Source organism: Acipenser ruthenus, chromosome 17 (assembly GCF_902713425.1).
Source record: "Acipenser ruthenus chromosome 17, fAciRut3.2 maternal haplotype, whole genome shotgun sequence".
Taxonomy (NCBI): domain Eukaryota; kingdom Metazoa; phylum Chordata; class Actinopteri; order Acipenseriformes; family Acipenseridae; genus Acipenser; species Acipenser ruthenus.
The window spans coordinates 24,080,054-24,102,746 of NC_081205.1; the positions used below are offsets into that span (position 1 = coordinate 24,080,054).

Below are 22,693 nucleotides of genomic sequence, written 5' to 3' on the forward strand. Positions count from 1 at the left end.
AATCATTAAATACAACCATACACATGTGACAGAGACTCCTAATAACACAACAATACCTGCCATAAGTACGCACTTAATTAAATATACAACTATATCCTTATCTTTGTCAAGCACTATGCATCTGCTATAATTACAGATTTAGTTCAGCCCCACTTTTCCAATACTGCTATACTTGTGTTATAACCTTTTTTTCTACACTTTGAACTCTCTTCAGATTTCACTGTTGCTTTTATTCTTTTGAAATGTTCTGCAGGCTTGAATATCTTTTGAAAGTTACTCTTTTTTGAACGATGTGCTTTGGCAGTGCTCGGTTAGTTTGGCTTTCTCTCTGCTTGCTAATGTGGCAGCCTTTCTGTTATCTGTACATTATGCAGTGCATAATAATGGCAACAGTGAGATAAGCATTCTAACTAAAATCAGCCGCAACAACAGCGGATACAAAATTAGCACTGAAATTCCCTGGAGACTTGGATCTTTTACCCCTGATAAGCAGCTAAACTTTTTTTTTTAAGTTGAGAGCTTGATAGAATGTGATTACATTATTAACAAGTTATAATTAATTACCTCATTGCTCATTTTTGCCGTGCAATAAAGACTTTTCTATGTCTCTGTGCCTGGTGAACAATTTACATAGCGTTTGGAATAGAGCAGTATAGTAGAATGGGTTCAGTGTAGTTTAGTGCCCTGCTTGCCTTGTGTGTTGTGTGCTGTGTTGCTCTTGCCCAGAATGCTCTTTATCTTGATTTCTTTTCAATGGGATTATCTATGTATGCTGTTGTCCTTTGAAATACTTGTTTAAGGGTTGACTGACTCATTAGAAAAATGTTCTAATATTTGAAAACAGCACATTATGTTTTGCTTTGTACTCTTGTCATTTGCAGGTTTCAATACGACTTCTGTCTTTGCCTGCTACCTCTTTTTTTTTATTTACTTGGCACCCCATTCTTGTTATACCCTTTTTAGTGTGTTTCCCAGACAGTCCTTGAAGCTTTTCCTTATTCCTTTCTTAATTTAGTTGTTATATGCACTTGAAAAAACTAGAAATTTAGTTTTAGTCATTTTCTGTAACAACGTCATGTAACATCAACCCTGTTTTCTAATGTTTTTTTTTTTTATTATTTTAATTTTTGTATTTTTTTTTTTTAACATGCTTATTATTTTTGTTCCCTGGTTGACCAGTATCTACAAGTTAGTTTAGACTTGATAAGGCTGGCAATAATGTGTGCCTTGTTTCACGGTAAGTATTTTTTTACTGCTTTGTTGACATTCACTTTTACGTTTGTGGACAGTTGGTTAATCTCTCGTCCAACCACATTTGACCTACAATGAATCCAATAACCAGCTGATGTTGATATGGAAACTGTCCTTTGTTTTCCATACCAGTAGTCTTGATTGAAATGTTAGAATCTGTACTATCTGCATTCTTAATATCTTAGTCTCTGTATCTTGTTACCTCTTGCTTTTGATCTCTTGAATAGTTATGCTCTTTAAGATATTTTGCTCACGTGTATTGCATTTATCGGTAGAAATCCGGTTTTTGTTTTAGTCTAATGGCTAGCAAGCCCAACCATCAATGCATGTTATTGATGTATTTTTTTTTTTAAATGTTGTTTTAAAGTACCGTATTTTACTCTTTATACTCATAAGTCATGCCAGCTTATGAGTATGGCTTCATCTCATTCTCATGAGTTTAGGATGAAATGTTTATTTGTTTTTAAATGTTTGCTTCCTGTTCAGTTTTAGTCTTTTTAGTGGCCTATGTTCATGAGAAGCATTTACAACTGAGCCATCCTTGTAAACATGCCAGATCTAATTGACTACCCAATACAGAAATAGGACGCGCTGACGTTTAACTGCCAAGTTTTACATGTACACGGAGGTAGGGAATTAAACAGACCTGCTTTACTTCAATTAAAGGCTGACTACATGGGACAGTTTCTTTCACTGACTGGCACCATACTTCTTGCAAGGTGGCCTGCATTAGGAGAATCAATATAGACTTTGTAATCCCTGAATTCAATCAATATTCACCTGTATAGCATATCATTTGATGCCAGATACTGTATGCAGTGATTCCATTCTGTCAGCTGGGTAACTTACCTCGCTCTATAATAATTTGTCTTTCTGTGAAATAATTACGTCTAGCTCCTCAGTTGTACAGTATATATGTAAAATGTAAATCGACTGATATTCTTTCTACAAGCGTACTCCAATAGTTTGTATTACCAGATTGTCAGCTATGGAAGTTTATCCCACACTTGCTGGTGTTCCACAGCAATCTGTTTTCTGTGAATCCATGGCCAGCACAAAAACACTAGCAAGCTGGCCAGCATTACCGTTCTTCCGCTAGTATCTTCAGCATGATAAAACTAGACCTCTGCAATACAGTATCTGTAATAGGATTAACAGGTAGGGTTTCTGTGTATGTTGCAAAAATAATCAAATTGAGAGGAACTCAGAACTTCTTCCCTCATCCTTCGTACCCATTTTTCATGTATTATTGTGTTATTACATATTAACTAAGCAAGGATATAAAAGTGAAATATATTGGTAACACTTTAGTTTATAAGTTTATAAGTGGTTATAAACAATAGCAAAAACAAAACAATGGCAAATGTGTATACTAACTGTATTGCAGAAACAAAACAACCCCATACAATTGGTGAGACAGACATATAAAGACAGACAGACAGACAGACACACAGGCATAGATAGACAAACAGACCTGAAAAGACAGACAATATCTGTTATAAGCGATTATAAACAATAGTGCAAAAAACAATGACCAGAATGTATAATAATACTGTTATTATTTCTAATCACATTAAATAATTGTTAATAGTATCATTAATAACATGTTTATAGATAGTTTATAATCACTTAAATATTGAATCCCTAAACTAAAGTGTTACCGATATATTTATATGAACAAATAACTAAATGTTAAAACTTCCATAAGGACTTGAAATATTTGAACAGACGCTCTAAAACAACTCATAGAAATCACCATGTTGCAGTTTTCTTGTGAACCTTTGAGGAACATTTTAATTCCTGACTGCTGGAACACTTCGGAATGTATTATAACAATTTAATTGCTAAATTATCATATTTTAAAATTAGTCAGGCTAGTTTTCCCCATTGTCAAATTTCGCATTGATATTTAACACATAGATACTAACTATCTCCCATTTAATAAAACATATATAGAACCATCCTAAAACACTATACTTGCCTATAGTATTAAAAGCATTGTCTTTAATATACTACTAAATAATGAACAGTCAGATATTGTTTGTTTTAACATTGTGAATGTTTTTATTAGTTTAATTTCACATTCAAAGTGTATTAGCTCCCTAATCCACTAAGGAGATAATAATACACTGTCCAAGAGCTCTAATCAACTACTTAAGAAATGCAGTCGTTATGTCTCCAGTCTCTATATTTCTTCCCATATAGTAGATTGTGAACATAATCGGAAGAAACCTTTTGACTTTCTCAGGAAAACTCTCAGGAGTTTAACTATCGTAGGGTTCCCTTGACAAAGACATCTAAGACATCTCTTTTGGCTTCCTGCCTGGACTGCGTAATTAGCTAAAGATTTCCATTACATAATTCTGGATTACCCTTCAAGTACTTGTAAACAAAGTGACTAAATGTGTGCAGCGGTACAGGCAAAGGCAAGGGATTTGTGTTCGACCAGAAAAACATGCATCATAAACCCTAAAAAACAAAATGGATTGAAATGTTGTGAAGCAGTTGATTATCATGGGTGGGCGTCAATTCCCAAACTCTCCACGGAAGTGAGACTTGATGGATAACCCTAATAAACATATACAGAGACAGGTTTAAAAGCAACACATGCTGCAGCATTAGTGTAGGTGGATCCATATGCTGGCACCCATCCTCCTAACATGTTTTCTAATCTCAAACAGGAAGGACTCAATCAGAGCACAGAGAGGCACTCTATGACTCATGTTATTTTCCCTGGTCTACAGTGCTGCTCAAACACATTTTCAAGGTGTACCCACTGTAAGGTAGAAGGCTTAATAAATGTCATCACAGAATCATTTAGCAATGGCAGGGGTTCTGTCCAGGCTCAGGACCCTTAATTGAGATATAGAAAGGGGGAATAACTCAGGTCATAAAACCTCCCTGTAGTTTTTTTTTTATTTATTTAATCCAGTTCAAAACTCGGGTTACTAGCTGTGCTCGTTAGAACTGGCGACTTTTGATTTGAAAAACAAGCTTGTCAAAGAGATTCTGGTGGAGACATCTTTTCTGAACAATTCCAGCTATTGCCCTCATCTTTCTCAACAGTCCTGGAGAGATATCCAGTTTTGAGGATGGATACTCTACCACAGAACCTGTTTACATATGTTTTAACAATCTTTCTCTCTCTCACTCCCTATCTTTACAAATATGTATGTCACAGGGGCAGGAGTCAAAGAAAGTCAAACAAGTATAGGGGAAGCACAGCGACAGCAGGGGCAACTATGCTCAGGCTAAGCCACCACCACTACGGCGTGCAGTAATCTGGCTACACCAGCTCTATAAAAGAGCACCTAAAACGTAATGTTTCTCAATTTAGCCGTACAGCACAAGTTATTTTATTGGGAAAGAGCAGTGCAAGAACCACAAGAAAAGTAGAGGACAAGCAAAAATTGAGCTCAATGATGCCGCTGCAGAGTCCCCAGCAAGGTTATTTCTACTTCATTCAATGAGGGCACCAGTTAAGGGCTATTTGATTTTGTTTTTTAACAGATGGAAAAAATGTTTATGCCGAGTTGCCAAAAAGTGGCAACATAGCAAGATTTTTAATTGAATGTGCTGAACTCTAATTAATAAGCAGGGTATCCAAATGTGAATGCATTTTTAGGCATTGTTAATTAATGGCTTACTTTTGCCGGAAAACTGCCTGATAAGAGAGTCATTCATTAGCAAGACTGCAGCTTTTTTATACCATATTAGTTATTCAATACTCCCACATAATAATTAGAAAATACCATTTCAAAGGTTAGGGCACAATTTATTTTAAGCAATAGTAGTATGCCTGTTTGGTGTGCAAAAGTTCAAGAGTGGGATGAACATTTGGAAGCTGAATCCAATTCTGTACTCAATATGCTTAACTGGCAACAAAATAAAATGTCTGTGATTTATTAATAACGTAATCATGCATTATAGAAACATACCTCAGTGTTTAGAAAGGAGAGTGAAAGGTGGGGATATTTTCTGAATATTAAGTGTAAACAAAGTAATTGTCTTACTAACATTTCCTATTAAGCCCCACGGTAAAGACAAATTTAGTGTAAGGAATAAAAACATTTTACCAATAAAAAATAGCAACAAAAAATAAACCAAATCTTCAAGTATCCCTTGCACAAATATAGGACCCACAGCCCTTTCACTCTTATTAAGCCTGAAATGAAATAACGTCTTGAAAATGTTATCAGTTGATGAAGAACCCTCATTGTAAACAAGCAATCATAAATAAATTCATGTTTTTTTTATTTTTTTTTATGTTTGTTTTTTTACAAAGCTACAATGACTGACACCTCTTTGAAATATACCTCAGCATTATGCTGTGGGGCTGTGCCATAGTGTCCTCTCAGGGCTTCCTTACTTACTGTAGGAGATCCCCTATTAAAATACAAGTCGATGACCTTCAGATAATCCTCTCAGGTAGATTCATTCAAAATTTCTGTGCAGGGAAGAGAAATAGGATAAAGTTGTGTACACTGCCCTTATTGTCTCTGTTTAGTTAACCCTGCCAGTCACAGAAATTGTGTTTTGTCACGGTTAGGTAGCTAGTTTGCAGCTGGGATTCTAACAGCATAGGACAAAATTGCTCCTATAAGTGTTACAGTTTTGTTCACTTGCAATGTATAACGAGCAAACTTGAAAGGACTGATGAGCACAATATGTGACCCCAGAGCTGTTGTGTGTTACACAGCAGTTGCTTGAAGACATGCAGTCCCCTGAGTTCATCCATCGGGAGAGAGCCATACAACACATGCAGTGGCAGGGCTTTGCATCATCTTTAAGCTTGTTGCCTGAATTAAAATGTGTTTGTTTCCAATGTTTGTCGAATGTTTTTAGAATCTTTGTTTGCATGCATTTCAAATTCCTTGCTGCACAGAAGTCAACCCCTGAGTGTATGACATTTTGGTAATACTTTACATTACATGCCTCTAACTATTGTGCATTTACATAGTAGTTACTTAGTAAATACATGTGTACTTACACATAATTACAATGTTATTATGATAGTTATAGTGCACTTAATATGTAAATCTTTTTGGACGATATATGTAAGTACACATCAGAAAAGGGTTAGGTTTCGAGCTAGGGTCAGGGTTATATTGTGCAAAAAGATTTACACATTAAGCGCATTGTAACTATGAGTAATAACATTGTAAATATGTGTAAGCACACATGTAACTACAATGTAAATACACAGTAATTAGAGCCATGCAATGCAAAGTGTTAACAAACTTTTTAAGTGATTGCCAAACAAAGAAACTTCGACAGGCCAGTCTTAGTGCGGTTCGATGCATTAATCCTCTGTCTTTAATGTTTGTTTCTGATTCCAGCTGGTGAACGAACAGCAGGAAAGCAGACCTCTCCTGAGCCCCTCCATTGATGACTTTCTGTGTGAAACAAAATGCCATGGAGCCTCACGGCTAGTAACCTCGAATACAGCAGGTAACTGTATTCTGCACTCTTGCTTAGGATGAAATCCTGGCTCCAGTGAGTCCTGTAGTGTATAGCCTCATGCTATAATATTTGAAGAACGCACACATAATGGCAAACATCTATTTAGATTTTTAGACCAGTAATATCTGTAAGCAATCTAAGTAAAAGGAAATCTTACATTCCACAAAACTGCTTCTTGCGATTTGAAGTTGGCTTTAAAAAAAGCAACAAAAAAAAACATATGCATTATGAAGTACTAATGAACCTTTCCATGGTATTGTAAAAGCATTTTAAAACAATGACAAAGCAAAATACATAGCATTGAGAAAATCTCCCTTACTAGAGAGCTGGTCTCAAGATGATGTTTTAATGGTGAGCTGTGTTCAAGAGATAAAAGGAGTTTTCTGTGATCAGTTTTTTCCCAGTGGTTTTGTAATTCTAAAATTCTTTATAAAAGAAAATAATACATAATATATGTACAGTATTTATACAGTATATATATATATATATATATATATATATATATATATATATATATATATATATATATATATATACAGTATCTATATTGACAATCTTTAAAATCTCACTAAGATCAACTGTGCTGCTTAAAATACAATTAAATGACAGTTAAAACTGTTAATCTTGCTGTATTTCTCTGGGAAACATTATTTCCCTTTAATGCTGATGTGCTGAAGATTAAATACAACATCGCTCTGGGTTCCTATTACTTTAGTTTCCAATTAGGAATGTAATATTTATTCACTAAAAGAATGTGCCATCTGTGAATCAAGCTATATTCAAATAAGCTAGAAAACACCTTCCCACAAAACTGTAATACCATTTAATACCAAAAATGATAGCATTAATTTGAAAAAACAATTGCTTTTTCATTATTAAACCAGTACTTATGTATACAAGTATGCTGTAGCAAACATGCAGTTTGTATAGGTTTTGTTGTATGAGTGTGTAACAGGGGATGTGTTACGTGTGAGGGGAGTCACTGGAAATTATTGACACAGACACATAGTATTGGGGTGTTGATATGGCACCCAGGCATGCAGATTTAATTTCAACACAGTACTGACACTAGAGTACCAGCAATGGAAACCCTAGTGTCACATTTAATACAGAAACAAAAACAAAACAAAGCTAAAAATAAAAGTTTGCCACACAAAATGTCCCACTACAAGGAACGTCCCACTCCAGGAACCTACTACTCCACAGTAACCCTCTCTATACTGCTTTGGGATCCACATCCCCTAAGCTGACCTACTTATGTTCTGTTGCTCCCGATGTCCCGGCCTCCCACGGGTTGTTTTTCCAATGGTCCTGGCTGGGCAAGCGCCTTCACAGGCACCGTCTTGCAGTTAAAGGGTTTCGTGGTAGTAGCTCCTGCAGAGTGGATGTCAACAAACACACAGCGCCTGTCTGTGTGTCAATGGCATTGCAATCGCCCCGAGCTGTGGCGCAGCCACTTTTTGAGCTCTGCACAGCATCCCAGGCACGCCCTCCAGCCAGTCCAGACCTTCCGATCCACACAGGTCTGGGCGAGCCTACTGCGTCTCTTGCGGCACGTCACAGCTGATTTCTCCAAGGCACACACATTTGTGCAAGAACCAGCGACCCGGCTCCCTGTCACAGGTGTTTGGATGTGTGTTTGTTTCTATGAAAGCTTGTGATGTACAGTCGCTGACAAAAGTATTTGGGCAGTTAAAAAAAAAAGAGAAAAACCACAAAGAAAGTGATTTCTATCTAATTGTAGTTTTATAATAAAACAACAAATTATTATATAACATGCATAAAATGAAAAATAACATGCCAAAACTAATTTCATACTTTGACAAAAGTATTTGGGCACCCTTACATTAGTATTTTGTGTGCCCACCCTTTGCTTCCTTTACAGCTTGCAATCTTTTTTTGTATTTTGAAACCAGTTCCTGGTATCTTTCCAGAGATATTTTTGCCCATTCTTGAACACATACATCTTTCAGTTCTGCAATCGACTGGTTTCCTTTTTGCAACAGCAGCCTTCATGTCAATCCACAACATCTCGATGGGATTCAAATCTGGGGACTGAGGTGTCCAATCTATAACTGTAATCTTCCTTTTTTCCAGAAATTCCTTTGTAGACTTTGCAGAATTATTAGGGTTATTATCCTGCTGGAATACAAACTTCCATCCAATAAGCCTTCTAGCACTGGGTAACAAATGAGAGTGCAAAATGTCTTGATATTTTGCAGCAGCTTTGTGCATTATTAGGCATCTTAAACAACTTCCAAAAAGTGGCTATGTGTTCCTTTTCTCTTACTATTTTAAATTAATTGCATGTGTAGCCTAGGAAAGTCATCAATTAAATTAGACAATCGATAATTTGCCTATTTTGACAATTTTCCAAGATTTTCAATTTCAAGGGTTTGATTTCATAAGCACAACAAATCAAAACAACAGAATAAATGGGGTGTTCTAAAAAAATGTCCACATGACTGTATTTGACAATATGCTCCAAGCTAGACAAATAGTTTTCTTAGTTTTTCATATTTTCTAATACCTCTAATTATGATTGTACTGCACTTTAAAACATGTGTTATAGTATAAAATAGCTAATTTTTAATCAAAATGAACAGGTAAGCATTGGTTACATGGATGTGATTAGGATAAAGCCGTAATACAATGAAAATGCTTAATAAAAGGTTGAAGACAGATCAAGTGACCCGTGTGCGTTTTGTCGCCTCCACCCAGTCCTCACGACAGGTCTGGATCTGTTAGACCTGAGTGAACCTGCAGTGAAAAGCCATAGCAAGAGTAAAAGGAATGAGCTGACACTGAGGAGCGAAGGGTTCAAGGGAACATCCCACAGGAGGAAGACTGAGGAGACGGAGCTGATCAAAGTGGACATTGAGCAGAGTATGCAGAGCTCCCAGACCCCAGAGAGAGTGTCATTAAACTCCAGTAAGAAAACTACTTGATAGAGAATTCACATTCAAAAGTTTATTTTTACTACCCCTATATATAACCCCTATATATATATATATATATATATATATATATGTGTGTGTCATGATTTACTGTCAAATGCAATAGTCTGTTTGTAAGCATACCAGATCACTAAAGCTGCTTGAAAATTACTTCTTCATTTAAAGCAAGTTTAAAAATGTTAGTCCCGTACTGTAGCTTTAGAGGACAGCTGCCTAGGAGATAATGACAGCTCTACTCAGAACCTGCTGTGGGGAAGCTCACAATACCACCGCCTGGGGAAGTGCTGCTAGAGATAAACTTTTAAGGATAATCAACAGTGTATTACTCCTGAGTAAAACTGATGAGTGCCTTATACACAGTGTTACAGGGTCACCCCCAGCTGCATCATTTGTACATGTGAAGAGAGTGATTGTTTTTTGTGCTGTAGCTGTGAATAATGTTGGATTTACATAAGTTATATAAGGGCATTTGACATCAATGGAATTAATTTGTTACAAGGATAATTACTTTTGAGTTTGTTTATTCGTTAGGCTGATAGGCGAGATCCTAGACCACACCTTCTTCTGTCAGTTTGTTCTAATACAGTAATATTGGTAACGTGGTTAGACTTTATAATAATGGCCACAAATTCTATTTCAGTTAGCAGCTACATTATAGTACAATAAGAGGTCTGTGTGTATTATTTATTTATTTATTTATTTATTTATTGTAAATTCCCAGTCAATATCCATTCACCCCTGGAAAAGTGGGAGGAGGTGAATTTACATGGAGAAAGGAATGGAAGTAGAAAATGGAAAATAGAGAAAAGACGCTCTTCTAAAAATGCATCAAGTGAATTCCTATGGTAAGCAATTTAAAAAGTCAAAACATTTTCTTTGAGCCTGTGTTTACTGTTATCAGTGTTCACTGTGTTTATTTTTGAAGAACAATAAAAGTTATTAATTGCACTTACATTGAATTTAGTACTATAAACTATTATAAAGCATTGGTTATTATAAAGACAGAATTTGCAGGAATCATGGGATACAAAGGCTTCCGGTAAATATGGCCCTTCCAATTAGGATTTTTTCTGTCATATGACTGTGTGATTCTCCCATGATTGCAGCAACCAAGAAAACATGCAGGCAAAACATGGGACAGGCGGAACTGTTCTTTAAAATACTGAACAGCACTGTGACCGGGTAGTGTTAACACTCAGAGAATGCTACAGTTCAAGCGCTCTCGCGCATTTATTTACAAATCACCAAAACAAAACAAACACACAGTCCAGCACTGCACCGTACCTTCACCATCACAATCCTCACTCACACCCGTGATCACCCTTTTTATTCACCTGTGGCTGTGATTCAATTAACGGCTCCAGCCACATTCCTTCGTGTTTTTGCAGGGAGGAATTTAACTTCCTCCCTGTCACCCAGCATTCCACACACACCCATGTACCGGCAGGGCTTTCACTCTGCCACACTGCCACAAGCACTTTAAAATATTACTTTCATGAAGTGCTGTTCTTTCAGAACTAAAATCTGAAAGCTTAGCCAATAGCTCTAGCAATTTAAGGTTTATAACTTTGCCTGTAACATGTTTATAACTATAATGGAGCCCAACTACTTTATTTCTTATGTTGATAAACAAAGGGTTAGTAAAGTTGTTACCGTGTTCTGTTATAAAAAAAAATACTCAATTGTACGGGTCATGAAGTACAGTATGAATTTTTAAGTATCATATTTCAGCAGCTTATCATACTCTAAGAGGCTGTGTGCCTGCTTTACATTTAGAGCACCTGCTGACTAATTTTTGTTATCAATTACGTTCAAAAAACATGCTGAACATTAAATATATTTTATTACTTAAACTTTTGGCCTTGAGTAAATGAGTTCACTTTTGACTATGGATACTGTAAAGAGACGTTTTATTAAATGACTAGAAGAGCCAACACACATGCAGCCCAGCTAATTAACTTCAGTATTTACATATGGCCTATGTAATATAAAACATAAATAAGACTTGAAACTCTACAGTTTGTACTCAGATTGGTTAAGAAGATTTCCTCATTGATGTACTGAAACACATATCAGTAAAAGAAGCTTATTGTGCACCCCTGGTTCTCTTTGCTGGGATGCAAAATGGGTTTGCTTTACATTCCGTAGTGGCAAAATGTCCCTTTACAGCATGAAATGTGTGCTAGCCAATCACTTAAAATAAACATTTTCATTAAATACGTTGGCTATATAACCAGGGCACACCATGTTTTACAAGTTTACTCTAACACAAATCGTGTTGCCCTTGTTAGGTCTACAGAAAACTGGACACACACTCAATCTCCTGCAAAAGGTTCCTTGGAAGCCAACTCCTCAGAACTAGAACCGGCCACAGCATCTCAGGTCAGGTATACTGTATGCTGTTTTTTGCTTTTTCTCCCTGTATTATTTCAGTGATTTCCCTTGCATCAGGCTGGCATATACAGTGTACCTCATGTACAGTATCTGCTGTTCATCATATACTTTGTTTCCTCATTTTAAAAGTATAAGAACCTAAAATACACCAAGTTAATCAAGTAATGCCTTCCTCTGTGTTACAGTAGGTGAAAGACAAGAGCCATAGTTATGAGGCTGTGCTTTCAGTCTCTGTCCTTATTTCAGGGAGTCTTTCAATTCCTGAGATTTACACTGTATCTTTTTTTTTCTGACTGCTTTTTTCAAATTGTTGATATGCAACAGAGTGTGGCAGATTTAGCCCTTTGTGCTTGTTAGACCTAAAGTAACCTGTTTGATAAAATGTATTGACTGGACGTTGCATTTTATTTCGGTTGAGATTCAGGGAATTTATTTTGATTTGAAGTTCATACAGTTTGAAGAATTTTGTTCTAGTGGTTACTAAGGGTTGCTTTTAAGTCAGAGCTGAGAAGCTTTAATAGCCACTGACATGCATGGAATTCTGTAAAGGTTAAATTTTAAATAATGTTTACAATGGATTTCAACAGAGTATGATGCGTTTTTAAAGTTAGCTAACTTTACATGACATGTTTCTAACTGCAGTGCAACAACATAATGGTTTGATTGGATTACAAAAATGTTGACATTCTATTGCAGTTAAACTGTATTTTACACATGTGATTGGGCATTCACAATGTAATCACTATGTAACTAGGTGAGTAATGTTAGTGTAGTTAGAGACATTTACTGTAAAGTGTTACCTAAAATTAGGACATTGTTGAATTGTCAGTGATCAATCAGTGATTGATGTACCTTGCTGGGGATAAACAACTGAAACAACAAATTGATTTTTAGTAGCGCTTTTCGAGAGCCAGGTATCACAATGCACTGGTGTCAGTTTCATTGGGAAATAATTGTGATTCTGACATTTCTAATTTTCTTTTTTTGTATCTAATGTTCTATTACTATTAATATGTTTTTTTTTTTGTTTTGTTTTTTTTGCCTGTAGGAATATGTCAGTGACTTTAGAAATGATATATTGTTACAGAATATCCTAGCCTTGTTAAACTTTGTATAACAAAATTGAGATATGGGTTATGCAAAGAAAGAAAGAAAGAAAGAAAGAAAGACTTTAGGATAATGTGCTCTCACAGGTGCCCTCTTCTTTTATAATGTGTTTGGTTTTGTAATTTATCTTATAACTGCAACGGTCAATGTATTCCAGCTGTAATGCAATTTTACATTCCTCATAAAAATGCATTCAAAATCAGAGCACCTGTACATTTGGGAATGAGCAAAAAATAAAGAATCAGTAGGACTCAGCACAACCTTTGTTTACAGGAGTCTTTCTTTGAGAAAAAAAACAACTAAAAAGCCATTTTAAATTGAATAGAATGGATTTAATTATTCTAAAGATGATCAAAATGAAGGCATGTTTTGTTTATTATTTTAAACCACTCAACCCGCTCCCGTTCTCTTGATTTGATTATATGAATATTTCCTGGTATATTTGTCCTACTGCCAGCCCACTGCTTTAGTACAAAAATAACAAAACTGTGTGCAGTAAAGGGTTGTTTTTAATCAGAGATAACTGTGACAACTGTAAAGGTTAGGAAATGTGCAAGCAGTAGAGTTACATCTCTGAAAATGTTTCATATACTGTATATACCCTGGAGATGGTATTTGACCTGAGCTCAAATTATTAATGCAAATGGAAAGTACAATGCATCATACAGTTTAGCCTAAAAAATATGGAGATTATTATATACAGTAATTGTGCTTTTAAAACTTGCAGATCAAAGCGATGCATACTGATTTTGCAAACTGACTGCAGCACGTGGTGCTAAATGCTGGGAGAATAAGAATAATTAGGCAGTGATAATAACGAGCACAAATATACTCATTTCAGTATGTGTGTGTTTCATTAAAAAAAAAGCATTTTCAGTTTTTAGGATAATTCATTAATCCTTTTAACTGTGTATCCTAAAACAGTATCAACAACTGTAAGTAAATAAAACTGTAAAAGTACATTTTCTGTGCAGTATATTTTAAATGGTAGGGCTCTGCACAGGTCTAGTATTTAGTGGTTGGTTTTAAAATAGGGAGGGAGTAAATATTCACTTCCCTTTCAATTTGAAGACGACCACCAGCAACATTAGGTTTGGGATATGCCTGACTATTGGTAGGTATTTTCTGAGCTCTCTATACCAGAGCTGCCAATAGGCCCCTTCCTGGGATGACGCCCTCAGCCCCGCCTACCGAGGGGTTAAAACCATCATACTGAGAAAGCCATTTCTCTTTTTGCCTCTCAAGACTGTAAGGTAAGACCCTCTGTGTTGGTATCTGAGCATATTGTGAAAAAGAGCTTAGAGTGCAGTTCCCTTTCCTTTCAGCCTGAAAGCTGGCTTGCCGCTTTCACGGAATCAGTGACTCCTGATTTAGCATTTTTCTTTCTTTCTTCCTCAGCAACCTGCACACGGTTGCGTTGCAGGCTGCTGCTTTCCTCTCTGTGGAATGTGAGTCGACTGCCTGTGCAGTATTAATTTAAAGGAGTGAGTGTTGTTGTCTTTTACAGCCTTTCACTTGTGTGGGAGCACGTCCTCCACCAGGGCTAGGCTCTGCTTTACCCCCGCTGTCGAGCGACTCAGCTGGCTGCTGAGCTTTAATATATATAAAAATATATATCGTTATTGTTGTTGATTAAATACCCTTGCTGGCACATCTGCAGTGCACATGCAGTATCCCGCTTGCCATGCGTTGTGCAGCAGCTAGGTCAAAAAAAAAAAAAAAACAACTGCAGGACTTGTCCTCCACTGGCTGTATTTTTCCAGACCCACTGTACAGTAGACCTTGCCGGCTGACCAGGCATTAATGGGACGCACTGCAAATCTTTTGTAGATCCCGTGGATGACACCGGCAGAGCCCCTGGCAACCGGAACCTGGCAGGTTCCAATTATGGGTCTGGCCCCTGAACAGGACCGCTGGACAGCCCTAGGGCTATCAGACGCAGATGTGATTACTCTGTAGAGTGCTAGGGCAGACTCCACAAGGTCGCTGTACGTCTATAAGTGGAAGTATTTCCAAAATTGGTGTCTGACTAGAAGTCATGACCCAGTTTCTTGCCCAATGCCAGTTATCTTTGCAGTTTCTGCAATAACTACTTGATGCTGGTAGGTCACCTTCCAGGTGTATTTTACCGGCTATCTCTGCGTGCCATGCCCATAGATTCGGTATCTCCGGGTGCGTTCTCCCCGAGTGGAGCCTTGATGTTGTACTGGAGGCTCTCACGAAGGCCCCGTTTGAGCCCATACACTCCGTAGAGTTGAAGCATCTGTCTATGAAGACAGCCTTCCTCTTGGCTATCATCTCCGCTAAGTGGGTTAGTGAGTTGCAGGCACTGTCAGTGCATAGCTCCTGTATGCATATTTGGGACGATGGCAGCAGGGTGTCACTGCGTACAAACCCTGCTTTCCTCCCCAAGGTGATTACAGCCTTCCACGTGAATCAATGTGTGGAATTGTGGAGTCTTTCCTTTTGCTTCGGAGGAGGATAGGAAATTGAACTTCCTCTGGCCGGTGCGGGGGTTGAGGTGTCATGGTATACGGACCCTAGGACAGCCCATCTCGAAGCAGCGACTGTCGCATTGCATTGCGGACACAGTCTCTGTGGCGTATGACAGTGCTGGCTTACCCCCACCTGGGAGAGTAGCTGCGCACTCTACTAGAGGGTTAGCTACATCTTGGGCCCTCTTCAGAGTGGCCTCACTGTCCGGTATATGTACGGTGGCTAGCTGGGCTACGCCGCATACATTCTCCAGGTTTTACCGCTTGAATGTGGTAGAGCCTTCCTTGCCTTCAGTAGGCACGAGGGTCCTTGAGGTTGCACAATCGCACCGCTAACCTTTGGTTATACGGTTCTGATGCGTCCCTCGTATGCTGCCGTTCCTTCTCGATTGCGACGGCTCTGGTATACATTATCCCATACCTAATGTTGGTGGTCATCTTCGAATTGAAAGGACACGTTAGGTTACTTGCCGTAACCCTGCTTCCCTGAAAGAGGACATAACGTTTTGGGTTGACAGCCAAGTTCAGGTGTTAATAGAAAAGGAATATTACGTTCCTTAACAATGTAAAACCCCTTAACCACTGTCTTTAGCTGAGCAAAATGCATGGATGTCAAGTCTCAAGGTTTACCCGTGAAACTCACAGTTTTTCACAATTTTCAGAGTCTCACGGCTGTGCATTGGATTCTCACGTTTGTGCATAAGTTTGTTATTTTTAGCGAGGCTGCGAAACCCTTTATACATGATACAGCGGTAAATCCAATACAACTGTCCAAGCATATTATTTTACTTTGTGGGAGTGCGGGGAGTGGGGGGGCACCATGAAGAGGTGTACATTACCATTCTATATTCCTGTAGCTGCTATGCTATGCTATGCTAGTGACGGGGAGTGCCACACACTGGTTTTGTATTTCTGTAAAATGACACTTCTTTGTTTTAATAATGTTGACCAATAATAATAATCACAATCACACACTAACTGAAGATTTTATTACAACTGAAAATCAAAAACTGAAAAAGTGTATTAAACTAATTCTCTCAGTATTTACAAAGAAATATGTTTTGATGTATTCTTTTTGAATAATTAACATGTTAAACCAGATCACATATAAACATTCACTGTTAAATGTCATTTTTTTATGTGTGACAATTTCTTTTTTTTATTTATTTTATTTCGTCTCCACAAAAGGAGCAAAGGCAGACAGTATTTTCTTTTCATGACTAGATACAGTTGTGTTTTTTTTTTTGTATGTACTCGTGCTATATTCGTGTCGTTTGCTTCACTCCCGGTGTGCATAGCCCTTAAGTCTAGGTCAGTGGCATAGCTGTCAGCCATGTGTAAAAATCTTGATCCGTCACCAGCGCCCTTTCACCTTACTTGTTGTTTATTTTTCCATCGCAGGCTGATAAGTGTTGGTATGCCACGACACAAAAGAAAACATCCAGAACTTGCTCCTCTGTCTCTAAAAACTCTGTATCGTTTCCTAACACCAGCAGATTTCTCTGTGAGCGAACAGAAACTAGTGCCTATATTATGGGTACCAGTGTGGCTAACCACTTATGAAATTATGAAATTAACAAAGTTCTTCTATAGGGACTCCTACAATTTATATATATATATATATATATATATATATATATATATATATATATATATATATATATATATATATACAGACATGCTCAAATTTGTTGGTACCCTTACAGCTCATTGAAATAATGCTTCATTCCTCCTGAAAAGTGATGAAATTAAAAGCTATTTTATCATGTATACTTGCATGCCTTTGGTATGTCATAGAATAAAGCAAAGAAGCTGTGAAAAGAGATGAATTATTGTTTATTCTACAAAGATATTCTAAAATGGCCTGGACACATTTGTTGGTACCCCTTAGAAAAGATAATAAATAATTGGATTATAGTGACATTTCAAACTAATTAGTTTCTTTAATTAGTATCACACATGTCTCCAATCTTGTAATCAGTCATTCAGCCTATTTAAATGGAGAAAAGTAGTCACTGTGCTGTTTGGTATCATTGTGTGCACCACACTGAACATGGACCAGAGAAAGCAAAGGAGAGAGTTGTCTGAGGAGATCAGAAAGAAAATAATAGACAAGCATGGTAAGGGTAAAGGCCACAAGACCATCTCCAAGCAGCTTGATGTTCCTGTGACAACAGTTGCAAATATTATTAAGAAGTTTAAGGTCCATGGAACTGTAGCCAACCTCCCTGGGCGCAGCCGCAAGAGGAAAATCGACCCCAGATTGAACAGAAGGATAGTGCGAATGGTAGAAAAAGAACCAAGGATAACTGCCAAAGAGATACAAGCTGAACTCCATGGTGAAGGTACGTCAGTTTCTGATCGCACCATCCGTCGCTTTTTGAGCGAAAGTGGGCTCCATGGAAGAAGACCCAGGAGGACTCCACTTTTGAAAGAAAAACATAAAAAAGCCAGACTGGAATTTGCTAAAATGCATATTGACAAGCCACAATCCTTCTGGGAGAATGTCCTTTGGACAGATGAGTCAAAACTGGAGCTTTTTGGCAAGTCACATCAGCTCTATGTTCACAGACGAAAAAATGAAGCTTTCAAAGAAAAGAACACCATACCTACAGTGAAACATGGAGGAGGCTCGGTTATGTTTTGGGGCTGCTTTGCTGCGCCTTGAATCTGTGCAGGGCACAATGAAATCTCAAGACTATCAAGGCATTCTGGAGCGAAACATGCTGCCCAGCGTCAGAAAGCTCTGTCTCAGTCGCAGGTCATGGGTCCTCCAACAGGATAATGACCCAAAACACACAGCTAAAAGCACCCAAGAATGGATAAGAACAAAACATTGGACTATTCTGAAGTGGCCTTCTATGAGTCCTGATCTGAATCCTATCGAACATCTATGGAAAGAGCTGAAACTTGCAGTCTGGAGAAGGCACCCATCAAACCTGAGACAGCTGAGGCAGTTTGCTCAGGAAGAGTGGGCCAAACTACCTGTTAACAGGTGCAGAAGTCTCATTGAGAGCTACAGAAAACGTTTGATTGCAGTGATTGCCTCTAAAGGTTGTGCAACAAAATATTAGGTTAGCGGTCCCATCATTTTTGTCCATGCCATTTTCATTTGTTTTATTATTTACAATATTATGTTGAATATATATATATATATATATATATATATATATATATATATAGATAGATAGATAGATAGATAGATAGATATAGATATAGATATAGATATAGATATAGATATATACAGTATATATATATATATATATATATATATATATATATATATATATATATATATATATACAGGCACAATATATAGAGAAATAATTAGAAATATATGCAAGTGAAGAAAAACATATATTTACAGGGCCAGATCTAGGAAATAGGAAATCTAGAGATTACTATTACAAACAGTAATAAAGGAAATCCATATGGCCCTGCAAAAAAAACATTTCAATATTTGTGAGTTAGTTAGATTATAAATTTCTGGGTAAGTCTTTTGTTGTACAGTACCAGTATGCTTTATTTTATAATGCGCTTGGGTGCTTTTAAGGCTGACAGATGTTATGTAGTGTAGAAAACTAAACAAAAAAAAAAGTCAGCAGAGTGTACTGTGAAACTTTGATATTTAAGCTGATGCCTGAAGGAACGCGGCTTCAGTTGTGGATTTTTGATTTCTCTTGCAGTTGTAAATGAGTAGTTTCCCCTCAGTGCAGAGGTTTATGAAAGAAATCGTTCTGTCAAAGATATCTATGAATCTCACATTAAACAACTTTGTTAACTTGTTGTGTCGATCTGAGGATCGTGCTGCTGTGGAGCACTTTTTTAGCTTTGTTTTTTTCAGGACAGTAAAATACAGTACAAGAGGTTACAGGCATTATAACTACAGATAATGAATTGGATTATTTGATTACTGTTATCCCTTTCTGCACCTCTAATTTAATACGACTGACTCCAGTGTCTCGATTACAGTCCTGTTTAGGAAGCATTCGTCTCACTACAGTCAAATCTACTTGTAACAAACACTTAAGGGAGTACAGCATTGGTCACATACAGGCTGTTGAACTTTCATTTCTGAGTCCCTAACTATAATGAACACTAATTGAAGGCAGTGCCTTGAAAGTTTTTTATTTCTGTTTTATTGTCAAATATTTATTTTCTGTGTTTCAAAAGATCACAAGAAATAAAATTTTGAGCAGCTTGGCAAAAATTGCTTGAAAATATCCCCTTCAACCAGTTGCTTCAGCATTTGCCTTGTGTTTCATAAGCTTGATTGACATATGTTATTAACTGTGAAAGAAACTCAAATTTAGGTAACATAAGTTTGAGCAGAATATACAGTATGGCACAATTAGCAGACACTTAATGATTAAATAGATACGCACAATACTGATATACACCTAAGAAAACCAAAAAAACAAGAAATAATGCCGTGTTTCATTTTCAATATGTCTCAGTCAAGCAAACACCTGCTACATTTAATATGGGCTGAAATGAAGTGTGTTTGATAGATTCTCAGAAAAGCTTCTTCTATTTGCTTGGAAATTCTTCATGCACTGATTGACTGTGATTGCTGGTTGATTGGTAACTTTTGAGAAGCAGTTGTGTGGGATGCTAATTGTTCAGTGATATAAACAGTCTTGATGTGTAGGGAAGGGATACACTAACTTTTCAAGCAAGTCTGAAGAAAACATATTAGAGGGATTCATGAAGCCGCTGACCTTGAGGGTGTTCCTGTGTGTGTGTGTGTGATTTTTTTAATAGGGTCGACTAGGCAAGGAGCATCGCTGGGGAAGCTCGATCCTGTCACGAAATCATTCCCTGGAAGAAGAATTTGAAAGAGCAAAGGCAGCTGTAGAGGTAGGAAGAGCACTACAACTCAGAAGTACTGGGCTGTTTGTGTCATAGCTTCTGTTTCTTATCTTATTTGAACAGTTATGGATGAACTATATTAAGAAGCGCTTCACATTCTAGATATTTAACTATACCAGTTACTACAGCATGGGAAATGCTTCCGTATGAAGAGTATCCATCCCATTTACTTATACTCCAAGTGCTCTTAGAACTCCAATTATCATATGCTTGTGCTGACCAAAATCTGTGCATAGTGATCAATTTCCAAAAATAAAATGTATTAAATCCTATTACATGTTGTGACCTGCCTGAACCTGATGAAGACATTAGTCTTAATGTTTGGCTGCTTCATGTTCACTATTTTCTTATAATTTTTTTTTATCTCAGAATGTATGATTGAGTATTTGAAGTTATGGATCATAAATAGCTCTCCAAACTAATTTTCCGTAGATTGTCCAAATGTACAAATAATGACAGCACTCAATCAGTGTGGTAACATGCATACAGTACAAGAATTCTGTGAGTTTTTCTGAAAACATATGGAATTTTATTATTGGATTACCTGCTCCAAGTCAAATTGATAGAATATTTAACAACTGTGATAATTGGCTGCAGCACTAAAACATCCAGTAAGAAAGCTACAGAAGATTTAATAGCACAGGCTTAGGGGGAAGGTTTTAACTATTAGTTCCAATTACAGTAATCCCATAAATGATCTTATCAGATGGCCCTTGATTATCCTTACCAAGTTCAGCACCATTAATCACATTTCTACTAGCTAATGAGAAGAGGATATTAAAAAGGTCCGGGTCCCATTCTTGGGAGCTGTTATTCATTCCTTAGCAGCTTAATATATCATATTTTCAAGCACAGTGTGGATGATGAGATACTAATAATGGCACACATGTACTGTACTGCTGTTCTCCTGCTGGAAATAAATACATAAATAAATACATAACCTCATTACTTCAAATGTAATTTCCAGATACGTTTTTGTATTTTCCCTTTTACTAGTTTAATGCACTAAACCATGGTAATTAGCATAAAGCATGGTGTGGTAGAATAAGAACAGAGAAGCATGGTTAAATTGCTGCAGTCCTGTTTGCCATGGTAAACTTTTACAATGGGTGTGCTTTTCTTTAGAGTAACACCAGACTTGTTTTCCCTGAAACTAGTCGAAATGAAAACAAATATAATGTTACACTGTGTATTCGGTAAGAAACAAAGAACTATGAATGACGATGCTGTACTTCTCAGAGGAGAAGGAATCTTTCAAATGCTGTTGCTCGTATCATGTGACCACTTGGCAGAGAGAAGCAGCTCCCATAAATAATGATACATTTAAATGCACACAGACAAGAAGATGATTGATCATTAATAGAAACTCATCAGGACCCGTGCCATAGCCTGTAAACCGAGCTGAGTTCATTTGCTTTGCTCTGCGGAATATCGTTGCTCTGTGTTTTACAGTAAGGAACTTTGAACTGTTAACAACTAGCTTGCTTATATGTTAAAAACTGTTGTTTATTTTGTGTAACTAGTTAGTTATCTACTATATATATATATATATATATATATATATATATATATATATATATATATATATTGTAAAGAATTGCACCTCTCTCGGGTTCGTTGCCCCTTTAAAAACAGTGACCCAACACACAGAAATGTTTTTTTCTTGCGCGGTTGTGCTATTTTAATAAACACCAAAACAAAAATACAAAAACAAACACCTAGCTCTTTATGAGCACTAACTACACAAACAGGAACTCCCTGACTAACACGGGACAGCTAAGCTGTTTCCCCGTCTTTTCAAAAACCCAGGTTTAACACAGCACTTACTTTAATTCAATGGCTACTCGGAGACAGCGCACCTCTCTGCCTCCTTCCACTCAGCACCCCCGAGCAGACTGCCTGCTCTCTTTTTAAACCCCACACCTGGGTCTAATTCCCCAATAACGCCCAGGTGCGGATGATCATTAATAAAACAATTAAACAATTGAATTCAAACAATAAACCAAAAAGTGCATTTTTCCCCATGTTTCTTTTTCAGGGAGGTTTTAACCCCCTCCCTGCTGTCTCTCACAACCCGCTTCCTTACACATCCCCCCCCCCCCGTGTCTTTACAAGACACAGGCCACGAAACGGCCACCTCCTCCCCTAAAACCG

At 37.2% G+C, this 22,693-nt stretch overlaps 1 protein-coding gene across 2 annotated transcripts in view; it reads left to right on the forward strand.

The window, feature by feature from the left end:
* The window catches only part of LOC117422865 (PEX5-related protein-like), a 78,877-nt gene that overhangs the window by 37,816 nt on the left and 18,368 nt on the right, over nt 1-22,693 (forward strand). For both annotated transcript variants that reach the window (XM_034038070.3, XM_034038071.3), the window contains 5 exons: nt 6,591-6,702; nt 9,436-9,645; nt 10,393-10,516; nt 11,963-12,053; nt 20,432-20,527. In XM_034038070.3, coding sequence (XP_033893961.2) covers nt 6,591-6,702; nt 9,436-9,645; nt 10,393-10,516; nt 11,963-12,053; nt 20,432-20,527 — 633 coding nt within the window. The remainder of the gene's footprint in view (nt 1-6,590; nt 6,703-9,435; nt 9,646-10,392; nt 10,517-11,962; nt 12,054-20,431; nt 20,528-22,693) is intronic.